Source organism: Excalfactoria chinensis, chromosome 5 (assembly GCF_039878825.1).
Source record: "Excalfactoria chinensis isolate bCotChi1 chromosome 5, bCotChi1.hap2, whole genome shotgun sequence".
NCBI classification, from domain to species: domain Eukaryota; kingdom Metazoa; phylum Chordata; class Aves; order Galliformes; family Phasianidae; genus Excalfactoria; species Excalfactoria chinensis.
In genome coordinates, this window is record NC_092829.1 from 13,427,474 (window position 1) to 13,444,154 (window position 16,681).

A 16,681-nucleotide genomic window follows, 5' to 3' on the forward strand; every position below is an offset into this window, starting at 1 on the left:
TTGACTTTAGAGATTTTAAAGCCTCCTTCTAGGAGGTCTTTAATGTATGAAGTCTTCCTTTGTTATGAGTAGCTTTTGACTATTGATTGATAGAACTGAATCTGTTTCTTATTGGAAAAAACAGACCCGTGGTGAAATACTACAGAATTATTACAGGAGGAATTCACAAAGCATGTTAAGTCCTCTAAGCAATGGTGTTTGGGTATTTTTTTTTTTTTCCACATTTGAAAAATGATATATCCAGCAACTTGATTTCATTGGGGAATAAAAGAATAATTTCACTGCGGAAGGCTGTCAATGAAAAAAAGCATAAAGGAAGCAGCTCAGGATAGGATATAAGAGAACTTACATTTCTGAAGATCTTTCTTTTATTTTAAAAGAAGCAAATGTCTCTCTTTTTTTCCTCCCTTCCCCTCTCTCTCTCCCCCCACCTTGTTGTTTTTTTAATTGCAAACAGCTCCGAAGATCTGAAGAAGATGAAGAAAAGGAGGAAGACATTGAAGTACCAAAGGCCATGGGGGATATATTTGAGTCCCTTGCTGGTGCCATTTATATGGATAGCGGAATGTCTTTGGAAATGGTTTGGCAAGTGTACTATCCAATGATGAGGCCATTAATAGGTATAGTCAGCTTTCAGGAAAAAAAAATAATACTAAAGAGCCATCTGCATTGAAGAGAACAAAGATCAATTTTTATTTTTATTTTTTACTTTTTAATAGAAAAGTTTTCTGCTAATGTGCCCCGTTCCCCAGTGCGAGAGCTGCTTGAGATGGAGCCGGAGACCGCCAAGTTTAGGTAAGAAGATGCTTTCTTTGGAACGCACCAGCCTAAAATGTTCTTAAGATGTGCTTATGAACCACAGAGGAGTTTTGAAATGTCACGAGCCATTTTTAATTTCTTTTGCACCGAAAAGTTAAGATGATTTTTGTATTTGCTTTTGTTTAACTTTCTGAGAAAAGTACTGATTTCTGTTTAACTTTACTGCTTTTACTGCTGTAGAAAAGAGAGTATTGATCTTGTATTTCACATTAACGTGCCTAGACAGTAAGTAAGTAATTCCTGTGTATATTTTTGCAGTCCTGCAGAAAGAACTTACGATGGAAAGGTCAGAGTAACTGTGGAAGTTGTAGGAAAGGGAAAGTTTAAAGGTGTTGGCAGAAGCTACAGGATTGCCAAATCTGCAGCTGCAAGAAGAGCACTACGAAGCCTCAAAGCAAATCAACCTCAGGTCCCAAACAGCTGAGACTCCTCTTAAAATAAATCAAATGGGGGAAAAAACGCATACAAATAAAGCAAATTTTTTAAAACGTTGATGTTGAGAGGAACAAATTGGAAGACAGAATTTAAAGTTTGTTTATGAACGGAATAGATAACAAAACATTTAACATGTATAAAATTTTGGAACTAATTGTAGTTATAGTTTTTTGCGCAAACACAATCTTGTCTTCTTTCCTCACTTCTGCTTTGTTTAATCACAAGAGTGCTTTAATGATGACATTTAGCAAGTGTTCGGAATAATTGTTGTCAGGTCTTTTTGGTTTCCTTTTATTGTCAGTACAGCTTTGCTTAGTGTTAGAAGGCCAGGGAGCTTATGCCTAATGCAGTTGCTAGATGTATATATAGTAATCTTGAAATTCTTCAATCTGTGCACTAGTGCCAGTCATAAAGCAGTTGATAAACTGTACTGGATGATTGGGTATAAGAAAGAATAAGTGTGCCAGTATTCTCGTTTGTTTTTGTTTTTGTTTTCTTTCCTCCTACGTGTCATCTTTGTACATTAAGATGGCATTCCCAATCATTATTGCACTTATTTGTTAGGGACAGATTTTAATTGAAATGGCTGGCATACTGGTAGAATGAGACTTCAATTTCCTTATGCCACATAGTCTTGCATTTAAAAAAAAGAAAAAAGAAAAAAAAAAAAGGTTCTTGCCTTAAAAATAAATAAACCCTCATTAATAACCTTTAATTTCTGATCTTTTTTGGAACAAACTATTTTACATTCCCGTCATTTTATTATGCATTTTACAATGATACAGCTCTATATTTACAGTACAACTCATTACTATAGCTGTGAGTTATTACAGGATTATAATAGAAATTGTATTCATATATATGTAATTAGGTTATTTTTAACGATTCTGAGGAGGTGGTTAGTCTACAGATTTTTTTATACCATAAACAAACAAAAGATGGTCTTTGGCTAAATTCCAGTTTTACACAAACCTGCAAGCTAGATAGTTCCAATACTGGAAACAGTAACGAATAATTGTACAGTGCAAGCTGTCATTCTAACAAAATAACCTTAGACATATCACACCTAAAATATGCTGCAGATTTTATAGTCAATTGGTTACGTATTTAACAAACAGAGCACCTTTACACTTAGAAATATTTCCACGTAAATTTCTTACTGTACTTTTCAGAGTTGCATGCATATTTCACCTACCAAAGCTGTGCTGTTAAATAACATGAAAGTTGATGTTTGAGATAACTGCCGTACTTTTGATACATCTGTGATTTAGGTCCTTAATTTAGAGAAACTAGCTCATTGATGCTTTGATCTACTGGGGGAGGGGGGAAATCATACTTTTATTTTTTAGGCTTTGCCTATACTTCTTTAATTAGATTTATGTAGGCACTCTTCACTTAAATACCTCAGTTCTTTTGTTCTTTTCTTTTTTTCTTCTTCTTCTTTTTTTTTCTTTTTGCATGCATTGTTTTTTCTGTTTTGGTGCTATGTTTATATATTATGCTTGAAAATTTAATTTTTGCACTGTAACTATAATACCTCTTAATTTACCTTTTTAAAAAGCTGTGGGTCTCGTATTCCCACCAATATCAGTAGAGGTTTGCTGCAATTTTGCCCTGTTAATTATGCTTGAAGTTTGAGAAAGCAGAGCAAGGTGTTTTAACGTTTTCCAGCACAATAGTTTGAACTCGATGCTGTGTCTTATGTATTAAATTACAGGTAAATACTGTATTTCCTGCTTTTAAACCCTATTCCTTTCCTCACTAAATGCACACTAAAACAAAACAAAACCTGTCAGCTCTTGCTTTCCTAACAACAAAAGAAAAAAGCCTTGGTGGCAAGGGGGTAGGCATTAAGCTTTTCTGAAATACAGTTTTCAAAAGTTCATGTATTTTCTATCTCAATCATATTTTTTTTTAAATCCTGCAAAAAAGGACTGTTCTTGTATTTGAATAGAGCGTTGTTACAGTAGGCAGAGTGAGAATTAAAGTAGTAGCTTGCAAAACAGTTCTTGCATTTGTTTGTTACTTCAGTAATGAAAACGTGACATGAAATTACAAGACCTGCAAGTCTTGATGTGTACAAAAAAAAAAGTAAATGAGATGGAACAGTCTAAATTTTCAAAGGTAAATTGCTTTGAGGTAGCCTTTTTAATAGAGGAAAATGGATTACCAGTTTATGCTATAGCTCTTCCTTTAGGCTAGGAGTGAAGTTTCTTAGAGAAAATACATGATTGTGAAAGTTGGCAATTCTGACATCAATCATCAGATTGATCAGACCATCTATGAAGTGCTAAGTAGTTTTAACTACGTTACAAAATAATTAAGGTTAGTCTTGGAATGCCTACGATTTCTTACTGATTGTTTCAAGGTTATAGATTCTCAGGGGTTTCAGGTGATTGTTAGCAGTAATGTGGTACAGAGTGTCTTTGCAAAGAAACTGAACTGAGCTTGCTCTGTATTTCAGAACAGTTTAATGATCACTTTGTTACTAGATAAAGCCTATGAATTGGAAATCTGAAATGTGTAGTGGCTGACTATAAAGTAGTTTCTGCTGCTGATGCGTTTTTAAATGAGTTTTAAATGCCGTAATGTTTTCCAGTGTGACCTCATTGAAATATTTTATATCCTTTGAGATAGAAAAATCATAGTAGTTTCCACGTTATACATCTGTGTGTTTTACCCTTCAGTTGATATGATTTTGATATTGGACAGTGTATACTATTAAAGACCTAAATCTGATCATATTTGAAGGTTGGGATAGAGATCACTTGACTTGCTGTGAGCACAAGTGTACGCAGACTGTTGCAACCCATCTTCAAAAGCAACCACACGGCCACACAGGCTCATCTTAAAAATAGTGTGGGGGTTAGTTGGCATGAACCTTGTTTTTTTGTTTTGATTTTTTTTTATTATCTAAGTCCTGTTATACTGTACTTTAAACAGTCCTCCTAACTATGCTGCGTTTTTATTTTTATGGCTTTTTATTTTTTTTTTTGCGCTGTTCTGTTCATGTAGCACAAATAAGCATTGCACTTGGTACCATGCTTTACCTCATTTCAAGGATAAAAAAAAAAATGCTTAACAGAGAGGAAAAATGTGGTTTGGCCTTGCTGCTGTTCTGATTTACTGAATTTGAAAAAGATAATTATATGCCTGCAATGTGTCATTTACTTGCACAACTTAAATAGGTCATTTGCAATGTCTGTGGCATTTTTACTGTATGTGGATAAATACGACGAAGGGATGTGACAACTCTTGGTTGTATTTTAAAGCTATTGGTTTTGTTTTTTTTACTACATCATTTTACTGTTATGTGAAGTAATTAAAATTAGAATGACCTCTGACACTCCTGTAATTATCTCTGAACAAACCAACATATTATGCATATAGTGTAGTTTCTGCAAGTGAGACAGTCCTTAGAATTCGGTCAACCTCAACTAAATCTCTGCTCTGTCTGAATATTGAGTGTCCAGTAGCGACTTCTGAAGTGTTTGTTCAGCTTGATGCTGCTAAAGTCCGTACAGAAAATGCCTGTTAATTTTTAGTCTTGTTCTAGAATGTGTTGTGACTGCAGAGTACAGAACTTAGGGAAGAATTCAGACCGGTTGCAGTGCTGGGGAGAAATACAGTGTTGGCCCAGGGATGATGTGTGATATATATATAACAGAGTTTGGATTCTTGTCCTTGTAAGTAAATACAGAACTATAAACTGGAAAATAGAGGGGGGCGGGGGGAGCGGGGGTATGTTACTGCATATGAGATAACTATGCTACATGCATTTATCTGTATAGAAAATGAAATCTTTGTATCCCAGTCACAGCAGCATCCATAATCTGAAGGTGACAAATAGTGTTGACATCTGCTGTGATGCTACACTTGCTTCTGTCTGACAGTATTCTGGGTTTATTTGCTTTGGGTGGGATTCTCTGCAAAAATGTTCTTTTGGAAATCTCTGTATTTTTTAGTATGAGTAAAGTGAGAAGGATTTTGATTTTTGGTACTTAATTACTGACACCGATCCTTTTCCAACTGCTCTGATTTTCGAGAAGCTGATTTCTTTACCTTCCTGTTAGGTTTAAGACTTAAAACACTACAGTTTGTGACCATGAAATGTAATCTAAATATCAACCGTAACTCTGTAACTCAATCTGAATTATGTTAGCAGATACCTAGAGGTCATTGTAGTATACTCCACTAGCAGTTAAAATTAACTTTTATCAAAGCTAACTACATTTCTTAAAAATAAATTGTATCCAGCAAACTCCTTGGGGTTTTTTCCCTCTTTTATTTGAATGGCAACCACAGACTACTTTAATTGCTTTGTAGATGCACTCAGAATATACTGCAGCAGCAAGTTAGAGAGACAAATGTTTGCGGACAATAATTGGGAATTGCAGGCGTTTTTATTGTAAATAGTTTGACTGAAAAGATGGTTAAAATCAAGTAGAATGAATGACAAATATAATTTGATGGACAATAAAATATTTACCATCACATGCTGCAGCTGTCTTTAAGGGACATAAAATGTAATTCATTCATACTGTAATCTTGCTGCAGAAATTTGCAATCTGCACCTTATGGATCACAATTACCTTTAATAGTTTTTTGTAATAATTGTAGCTGAATATATCTCCAATAAAGTTATGGTCTGTTCACCTTTATTGTCTTTTCTTTTTTGTTTTTTAGTTCCTGTTAATCTTTTCATAAATCTCCGAGAGTTAATCAAAACTTATTTTTGGTCTCAATCTTAAAACAAGTTGAAAACATTATTTCTTGACTTTGTTTAAATACAAGTCTGTCGTCTTCCCTTGATGAATGAACTGTCTTCATAGCTCTGTGAAGACCCTTAAGGGATGCTTGGGTTAAAAATGATGGTGTTTGTGCTACGGTTTGATCTCTGTGTTGATGATTATACCTGCAAGACTTCTGCTGGAGCTAGGAGGCCCCAAAGCATAGGGGTTCAGAAACACAAGCTTGCACAATTGAGCACGTTTTAAGAATGAAGTGTTAATCTTTGCTAATAGTCTCAAAATCAATTAAATTTGCTTAAATTGTTTTCCTGTTTCCCTTTAAGTATTCCACTTACCCTGTATATTGAAAACATTCGGAATATTCTGACAGGTGCACCAGTGTGGTTTGGAAGTGGGGTAACCTTTTTCTCAGCTGCAGTGAAGCAAGCAGTTCTCAGCTGAGGATCCTAAGGAACCTTGTGGACCTCTCAGGGCCTTCCTGCTATTTTCCCATCCCCTAGCATTGATAGATAGGGTCTTTCAAGTTCCAGAATGTAGCTTATGTAAGCACGGCCCTCACCGCCAAATGTTAGTAAGTGGGTTGAACCAGAAAACTTTCTCAAGGTATTTGACAGAAAAAAATGGGCCTTATTTTTAATTTTTGTTTGTTTGTTTGAATGCTGATGTCATTATCTTCCTGTTCATTGTGGGAGAGAGGAAGAATGGAATGGTCATCTACACTCTTCTCAATGGAAGTGATCCATCACATGCAGAATGACTGCAATGACTGGTGCTAAGGGTGATGCTCATCATGGAAAAGATCTCCAAGAGAATCCAGTCCCCCATCCACCTACCACCCACCCACATTTCTGTACTAAACCATGTCCTTAAGTACACCATCTAAACATGTCTTGAACACCTCCGTACACAGTGTTTCAACCACCTCCCTGAGCAGCCTATTCCAGTGCCTGATCACTCTTTCAGAAAATAGATTTCTCCTGAAATCCAACCTGAATTTCTCCTGGCGCAACTTGAGGCCGTTCCCTCCAGTCCTGTCTATGATTACGTGGGAGAAAAGGTTAACCTCCCCCCAACCCCCCCACCTCATCACAACCTTTTTGCAGGGAGTTGTAGAGGGCCATAATGTCTCCCCTGAGACTCTTCCAGAAAGGAGCAGATAAAATTGCTCACATAAGGCTTGTGCTTCAGACCCTTTACCAGCTTCACTGTCCTTCTCTGGACATGATCCACGGCATCAATGTCTTTCTTGTAGCAAGGGGTCCAAAACTGAAACTGGAATAGCCACACCAGTGTTGAGTACAGAGGGATTATCACTTCCCTGCTCCTGCTGGCAACATTATTTGATACAAGCCAAAGTGCTATTGGCCTTCTTGACCACCTGGGAGTACTGCTGGCTCATGTTTAGCCAAGTGCCAGCTAACACTCTAAAGTCCATTTCTTCTATACTGTCCACCTGGGATGGAACATTAGGCTTGACTTGGTGATAAGCCTGTTTTCTTCATCAGCAAAGCAATATAAAAGCCATGAATAAAAGGAATAACTTCTTCAGTTAAGCTAAGTTTATGGTATACGTTTTCAGGATAGTTACCTTCTTTTCATCTTGGCAAAACTCAGTGGCTAGTCCATAGGTTGGGAATAAAGAATGCCTCTATGTTATCTGATGAAGAATTTATAAATACTGGTTTCCTCATACTCCTTATAGTAGTAACTGCTCCAAAATTGCATAATTAGAGCTAAGACATGTATTTGGTTAACTGCTACTCTTCCTAAGTAAAACCATATAGGAAAGGGAATTTGAAAACTGAACCACTTTATGAACATGTTACCCTAAGAAGGGGTAGTAACAAAGCTAGTCATAACTTTGAGCACAGAAGTACTGAGGAGAGGAGCTCTGGGGCCTGGCTGTGCTTCCCTTATCCTTTCTGCTGGAGTCCAGGTGCAGAATCTGTTCCATAGAGGAAATCTCTCTGTCAGCAGATAGAGGTAGTAATGACATGTAAGTGCTTTATTTTTCTCGTAACTATTACTATGTCTTTTCTTATCGTAGGATGTGAACAATACTTTCATTTTGGTAAGTAAAATAACCAAGGGGCTTCCACGTGTTATGAAAACAGTATCGTTTACTTTGCAGCTTCCACTTACCTGGCTTATGGTCTTCTTTCAATATTACTTTACTTTTTTTTATATATTTTATTGGAAAGCCCCATGCTAACTCTTAAATTGAAGTAATTTTCTTCTGTTAACCTGAAAATTTCCTGTAGTTTTGGGTTCCTGTCCAACTTCAACTGAAGTCATGGGGAAGACATCCACTTGGGCTCTGTAATTTGTGTGTGTTTGAACTTTACACAAAAGTCCTTCAGGTATATGAAATAGAAACACTGAATTTCAAGTGAGAATTGAGAAATGCAGCCATATGCGATGGCAACTGCTCCTTTGTTCTTGCTGTAGCGTGACCGGTGAGGCACTGGTTTAGAAATTACCGTTTTCAAGGTGAATCTAGCTGGAATAGCAGGGAATTACAGTCCTGCCAGTAACACTCATTGCCCTTCTCTGCTCCAGGCAAAAAGAGCCCTCATTACACAAATGAGCATGGCATGGACAGCCATACTCACTGTCTGGGCAACTGGCTGCTCTGCAGGGCTGGGCCAGCTAAAAAGCTCCCCTCAGTGAAGGACAGAAGTTCCTCTGACTCTGCCACCACCAACAGTATTGACGTTTGTGGGTAGTGGAAATGGTATCTGCAACACTTGGAAGGTAGAGTAACCTTTCTTTCCTAAACCAAATGCCTTTGTTGGGCTTTAAATGTTACTGTGGAATTTATCAGCCAAAACAGTTTCTGCATTGCTTTCTCAGTGCTCATAAGGGACTGAAAAGCAGAGAAGGAGAATTCAGACCTTCCTGGCCCACTTTGCAGAGCTGAGTCAAGCATTGCAAGAGAACTCCTAACTTAACATTTAGTTACAAACCACCAAATGAGTGTAGAATAGCGATACAGCAACCTCTGTAGGAGGTTTATTGCAAAGAAATGCTGGTTTAGGGGCAGTTCCACTAAGGTGAAGGTTTATTTAATGCTGCAGTTTAACACATTGCAGCATGGCACATCAGCTGCAGGAACTAAACTAAGAAGTACATAATCTGGACTAGATGCATAAGCAGCTGATTTTTGCATAGGATATGGCACCATGGTGCATGTCAGGGGTTCCCAGGAACTGCTCTGACTGAGACAAGGAGGGGTGGGGACCTGCAGCAAAGCCAAAGATGTATCAACAAATGGAGACAGCTGTAGGCTGGCGATAATGTGGGAGAAATGCCACAGTTCAGAAACAGGTTAAATACAGAGAGCAAAGGGAACAGAGCCGGGTAACCTGGCTCATAAATCAGCTTCTTAGGAAGGGGTAGAGGAGAGCTGGACAGTGGTGGAAATGGGCACAGCCAGTATTTGCTTGTTTTAGCATCCAGACTCAAGGTATGATCAGGGCATATGGACCAGGACTGGGAAGTAGAGGCCAGCTGAAATACAGCCCTAAAAGAAGCAGAAGTTGAGCTTAGCCACCAGGCAACACATAAGTCTTGGCCACTAGTAAGATGCCTTAAGCTTCCCCTGAACTCAGTCCTCTGGGGTCCCAAACAAGTCCTGTTCAGGAGGAGGGAACATTCAGGGCATTTCAGAGCAAACTATACATCCATCATAGCTACAGCAGTGAAAACCACCTTGCAGCCAAATCAGCTCTGTGGTGAGGAGAGATGTGGTCAGTCCACAGTGCTACCAGAAAAGGTAGTTTGAGTAGCAGTCATACCTTAGAGAAGTGCCCATCGGGACTCAGCAGCAGGCAAACCAGATGCTATGTTTGAAGGGTGGGAAACTGCTTTTGATGTTAGAGGTATTCTAGTTGCCACCTTCTGTTGCCAGTCAGTATAACCTTAAAATCATAGAATGGCTTATGTTGGAAGGGACCATAAAGCCCACCCAGTTCCAGTCCCCTGCCGTGAGCAGGGTTACTACCCAACAGATCAGACTGCCCAGGGTCCCATCCAGCCTGACCTTGAACTTCCCCAGGGACTGGACACCTACAGCTTCTCTGGACAGCCCGTGCCCCTGGCTCATCACCCTGATGTTCTTCACCTTGTTACTGCTATATTTCATCATTCCTTACAGGAGCATGACCTGTCTCTTTAAAAAGAGCTTCCCTACCCTGAGCCCTCACTGACACAATGTGTCTCAAACCATGGGGAAGTGATTGGAGCTCAGTGTTTCAGTTGTATCCCTGAAGTCCAGCAGGCAGGACTACAGTTGATATAGATGGATCAGGTGCCTGCTTTTAGGAGATGACTGACTATCTTGTCACAGAAGTTGGTTCCTTGCCATCCTAAGAGAGGTTCTGAACAGTTCTGTAGTGAGCCAAAACCATGGGAGATTGCTTTGGTAATGATGACAAGTGTGAAGAAGTAGCTAAAGTTATGATTAAAATCATCTGGAGAACATAAGCGTTTTTCAGTGCAGTAAGTAACTAGTCTCCAATGTCCATGTGCTAATCGGGTCAATAGCCTAGCTAGAAATCCATGAATCTGCCTGATTTTTCTCTAAAAATGCATTCTTTTTGGACAGTTTCACTTATCTGCCCACCGCAGAGGTCTCCTTGCTTTCCTGGACGTGCACCTGGCGTTATCTGCTGAGGATAGGGGGATTCAGCATAGCAGTACTGGAGGTGGGAAGTCGGTGGGCTAGGGTGAATCCCAGAGAATTGGGGTACAGACAGGGTGAAGGCTGGAGCCTCCTTCAAGCTGTATGTTGGAGCTGGGTTTGCAGACAGGACTGGTGACAGTGACTACAAATATGCCCTGCACCAGCACACATCCTGGCCCAGCTGCCTGCACGCCTCTCACCTGCTGGGGTTTTATAGCGGGCTCCTGAGGCCTCAGTGTAATTTTCTTCACTCCCCATCCCCAAGCATCCCTCTAGGCTGTCAGTGTTTATAAGCGGTGTGCACAGGATTCCTCCTCTGCTAACACCCCCCTCCACCCCAGAGGCAGCTGTAGTTGCACGGCGCGTGAAGCAATGCCTGTACGCATGATTTTAAAGTGCTTCAGGATCCTGGGGGAGAGAAGGTGCTACAGTACGAGTATGAGATATTATTAAAACAGGAATTGGTGTAATGGGTGATAAATTTTGATACTGTATGTTTAATATAATATGACGGTTGTAAATCCAGTGAATTACCATAGGTATTTGCTGTGCAGTGTGTTTATGAATTGTTTGGGCAGGTGTTTTTCAAGTCCCAGGTTTTCACACTAAATGTGAGTTATAGGACAGTTTAATAATATTCCTTGCTGAACTCCAGTATGCTACAATTAGCTGCAGAAATGCTATCGCTGAGCGGCTGAGCCTGGCTGCTGCTTGCATTCGTATATAACAAGGTAAATGAAAAAGCCGTGCAGAGAAAGGAGATCTGCAGAAATAAGCTTTTGTATCTGGCTTTGATCTCCTAGAAGCAAATATCTTTTAGAGCAGCAGAAATCAATAGTTTTGATATTGTCCGACTGTATTTTACATGTGCTTCCATACAGGTTTAAGGCAGTTTATTTTGATTGCAATCATGAAATTGTTCTCTAAAACTTTATACTCCATAGTTACACTGTTAATATTTATGGATGTGAAGGGATACCTGCGCTGCACATGCTATTTGAATCAAACCTTTTTGGATAGTTTTTTAATCAGATCCAAAATAATGTAATTTGGGATTACACAGAGCTGGAATTTCTTATTTGTTTTTTACTGACCTGCACATAAAAAGACTTATAAGACCTTGAAAAAACATTCCCCTTTTCTGGGGAAGAGCAAAGCACTCCATTTCACTGCTCTGTCTGCTTTTGTGCTACAAGCTGAACCACATCCTGAGCTGACTTTACACCAAACACCGAAGAGATACAGCCAGGTAGAAGATCTAAAGCCTTGTGGCTGAAGAACACAACTTTTTAATCACTGTAGGATTTTGTGGGCGCAAACTCAGTTGTCACTTGTTTAATTAATGCCTGTCTCTGAGCTCTATGGGGTGCAGAGCCCCTCACGCACTAGCATAGGTGTTGAAGTGACTCGCACATCTCCCTGTGGGCTGCTGGCACACTCTGGATGCATGGTGCTGATGTACCTGGGGTGGCTGAAGGCTTTGGGCATCACTGCCCATCTGTACTGAGCTGGCAGTGGGAGGTGAGGCTGTCCGGCACGTCTCGTCCCCGCTCGCCTTGTGCCAGAAGTATGGTCCCAACACCCCGCTCCGTGACTCGTGTGTGTGCATAAGCCGCCCTTGGCCCCAGATGATATATTTGCATTTCATAATTAATGCTGAACTCAACTTGAGGCAGATACCGAAGGACAATTTTTTAAACAGATGTTGCAGGTCACTTGTAAGTTATTTGTCAAATAAGTTTCAGAGCGCGAGCCGCTGCTTTTGCCATTGTAACCGAAGGCTTATGCTGCTCAGCAGCAGTAATTACAAAGCCAGGGCAACGAAGGGAAAATTCATCTTATTTAAAAGTGTTTTAGTGTCACCAAGCAGCTTGCTGTGCCATTAGGCAGGTTTCGCTAGACACGTTCGAGTCGAGGGTTTTAATTTGAAGTATTCTCTAAAACAGAATTATGTTGGAGTTTACATAAAATGAGAGAATGACATGAAAAGTTTTAACTTAAGCAGCGAAATATAAAAGCTAATCTTATTTAAAAGTAATATGTGTGTCTTGATTGAGTGCCCAGATACACTCAGCTGGGACATTTTAGTGGAATCGGTTCTAAGCTGTTACACTGAGTTATACAGAGTAGGTTTTCCTGAGCTCACATTGCCAGACCTGAAATACTCTTGTGGCTGCATTTAATAAAGAAACGAAAGTCTTGGGTAAGGGGATATGATTTTTTATGACAGAAGGAATGCAAATAACTTTTAGTCTCATTGCCTAGACCGGGTTTGGTCTGATTTGATGGAGTTTAATAATGACTTATAACCTGTGCTGACAATGTGCAGACCCGCACAACGTCATTTAACTCATTTATTCTGCTTGCTGTAAAAACAAAGAGATGGCAAATAAATATATGGAAAGTTCATTGTTTGTCAGAGGGCCCAAGCCAAAAGTTTTCAGTGACCTTTTAAAATATGGTCCCAGGCTAGTACTAAAATGTCTGTCACTCAGCGCACACACTTGCACAATTTGGCCTTTTAACCCGTGCATCTTGTTTTTCTCTCTTTCAACTGGTTGTATGAATTTCAAATCAGCTGCAGCTATTTAAGTTTTTGCATTGGAGGATTACTGTAAATTGCAGTCTGACAATTACAATGTACAGCGCACAGGAGAGTTATTAATGGATAGGCCTACTGATGGCCTTTCAGCGCTGACGAGGGCCTGGTGTTCCTCACCCGTAATTAGATCCAGTGGTCGCAGGCTGAGGACGAGGCCGAGGAGGGGGCGGCCGCCAAGCACCGCCTTATCAGAGGAAGATATCAATTGATCATGGATAGTTACTATCGGCAACGTCTAAATCTCTAATTCACCTTCTCCTTAATGACTTGTATTGGCTTAAGAAGCTCAGTTGCTTGACAGCGCGGCGCTCAGCTGACAAAGCCACGCAGGTGGTTTTAATAGAAGATTTCTGTTGCTTGAGATTTTGCTAAAGACAGAGCAACAGTTCAACAGACACAATAGAGGCCCGTAAAAACCCCGCTCTGTTCCTCTGCTCGCTAAAGATACTGGTGGGGCCAGGCACAGAGCAAACCGCCGCTCCCATTCACACAGCACTTTTTTCCTTTATGAATCCTGCACAAGGGCTTTCTCTGAGGTTTCAGTATTTATTTTAAGGAATGAATCTTATGTGGGCATAAATTATATTTGACAAATGAAAACCCTTTGGGGAAGGGGGAGCGGTTGATATTTTATTTTTCAGACTGCCCTATGAAAAACTTCTTCCAGAACATATAACTGAGAAATTGAACCCGCTTCTTTGGGCAAAGAAGTCCCTTGGCCAGGAAGAAGAACTAGGAAGTATTTCAATGAAAACTAAATTCAACAGTCTTTTGCCATTGATAAAAGTACAAAGTGTGAACTACAGGTGAAGCCCTTTGCTTAGGCATGACATCTTAAACACACATTCTGGCTTTTTAATGAATAAAACAAAAAGCAAAGGTTTTGTGCTAAGGTTAATAAGAGATGGGCACCAAACCCCGCAAGGTGCTGCTGATCCAGCCCCAATCCTTTCTAGAAGGATTGCAACCACCTGCTGAGAAGTTTTCTACTCAGTAAAGTTTGTAGCCAATCTGATGTTCACAGTATGTCCCGATGGTTTATTATTATTCCGATTACGTATACCCATGGTGAATGTAGGTTTGAGTCTGTTAAGGCTTTTCAGGGGTAAATGTTCATTTAAAACCTTGTTCCAATCTCTTAACACACCTTGAAGAAAATTTAATTGAGTAGATCACTGGCATAGGCAGAACTTTCTGTTGTTGTTCTTAAGGGAGAGCTCAAAAGAAATGCAGGTCTGGGAGACTGCTTTTTTTGCCATGAGCAGAAACATATTTATCAGTACAAGGCGTGCTTTTCAGGCTATTCTGTAACTAGAAACACCAATGGACCTGTGTTCTAGTTTCACTACCAGGTTCATGACCTAACTTCCAATATAACTTTTGGGTTTGTGTCATGGTTTCTTCTTGAGAGCACTAATTTGACATTTTCACTTCCTCTTGACTTGCAGCCCATCTCCCTAAGCTACTGTTTTGAAGTGCCTGGGTCAGGAACCACTGGCCTGAGGAATTAAAAATAATTAATCCATGCACATTCTGTGTGCTGTTATCTCAAGATCTCAAAGTACCCTCGAAACTTCCTAGTTAAGTTGTATAAAGCCCTAACTGTTATCCTCATCAAAGGAGAAAACAAAGGCAGAGTTAAATAAGTAACTCTACCAAAAGCAATAATTTGTTAAACCATGCTGTGTTGAATGTTCACTGAATGTTTTTCCTAGACAGAGATACAAACTGAGCTAAAGCATGGATTGAAATCCTAATTCTTTGATGCTGATGGCGATGTTACCACTGGCTTCAATCTTGTTGGGAGCTCACTGTCATGTTTTTTGTTCTATGGGAAGATAGCACCCAGGAGCCTAAGTCAAAGGTGAGTTGCCACATAATTACAAGCTTTCCTCACTAAAATGAGAGAATTTTGGAGTTTATCCAACACTTCGTCCAGAAGATAATATAAGCATTTATTAAAGTATGTTTCTCAGGAAAGTTCAGAGCTTTGGTAGGCTTTGTGAACATCTGCCTATCTCCTCTGACTGTACAGTTGGGCTGGAGCACAATGTCCTTGCTCAATTGCATGTGAGTCCCTTGCTAACCATTCAGAAGGAGGAAGGGGAGACTTTGCAATATGAGATCTTGTCGCACTTCAAGAAACCAAAGATAGCATTAGAACGCGTGACAAATGGGGAAAAAAAATAACACTTCTAAGGGCTTAAATCTGAGCTTTGTGTACAGGGGGCTAGTTCATAGCCTGAGTGCTTTGGGGTCTGTTGTACACTGTAAAAAAACACCTCCTTCCCAAGGAAGGGCCAGCAGTAATGCTGACTCTCCAAGAACTATGGAACCAGGTACAGAAAAGCCCAGCACACAGCTCATGGACTCCCTTGAAGTCCTCAGCCTGAAACTTTTGTTGCTACTGTCTGAGCCAGTAAGCTAGGGTGCCTGATTTTAATGTGGATGTAATACTAGAAAGCTGAATGGTGGTGTGGTGGAGGGCTGCTTCTATAAACTATGATGCAAAGCAAAAGCACGGTGGTAACAGTCTTTTTCAACCCTAAATGTAAATATTCTGCATGGACAATGAAGAATGTCTAAGAAATTCTTTCTAGAACAGGCATGTAGATCAATCCTTTGCTATGAACTGAAATTTTATTTTTTATTTGTATGTATTTATGCCCTTGGACATGTGAATGTTGTGTTTGAAGTTACCTAGTGGAGGGTTTCATAGCTTATATTTGTAAAACAAGATGCACAATAAAAAACCTCCACTGACATCCGTGGGTGCTCTTTTCTATCCATGGATGAGTAGAAACAATGGGTCAACAAGCATTGTGGCTTCACAGGATCCCAGGACACCACAGGATAGTGTTTCAATCCTATGTCTTGTGCAAGCTGGCATGGGTTGGCGCTGGAGCAGGTCCCATCACACCTTTGCAGCTATGTGCCAAACAGGCAAAAGCCAGACTCCTCAGTGAGGAAGATTTTGGCACCAGGAATCAAGCACAATCCTTTTCCTCAATGTAAGTCTGCCTTTTTATGTTACTATTATTTAGTTTTCCTTTAAGTGTGGATTGGAATGCTTCAACTATTTTATTTTACTTTACCTGTGTTCAAGAACTTGCAAAAAGAATCATTTTGGATGCAGAGACCAAACCTTGATCATTCAGCCCTCAAAGGTGACAGTTTTGGCACGTTTTGTGGGTTCAAAGCAGGGGGGCTACATTCCTCACTCTTGTAAAAAAAGGGAACCTCTGTTAAGCTCTGTTCATTTAACATTTAACATTCTCTGTTCACAGAGAAGATGGGGCCCAGCGATTTACGCTATAATGCTTTCCATAAGAGACATCTCAGCTCAGCCCTTGTAATGGTCTGTTGGCTGTGAACAGTCCACCAAGCTGT

The 16,681-nt window shown here is 39.9% G+C and overlaps 1 protein-coding gene across 3 annotated transcripts in view; it reads left to right on the top strand.

Moving 5' to 3' along the window:
• DICER1 (dicer 1, ribonuclease III) overlaps nt 1–1,897 on the top strand; it is a 54,374-nt gene extending 52,477 nt beyond the window's left edge. For all 3 annotated transcript variants that reach the window (XM_072337349.1, XM_072337348.1, XM_072337351.1), the window contains exons 27-29: nt 458–620; nt 720–795; nt 1,078–1,897. In XM_072337349.1, coding sequence (XP_072193450.1) covers nt 458–620; nt 720–795; nt 1,078–1,243 — 405 coding nt within the window. In that variant the 3' untranslated portion in view covers nt 1,244–1,897. The remainder of the gene's footprint in view (nt 1–457; nt 621–719; nt 796–1,077) is intronic.
• The last annotated feature ends 14,784 nt before the right edge of the window (nt 1,898–16,681 follow it).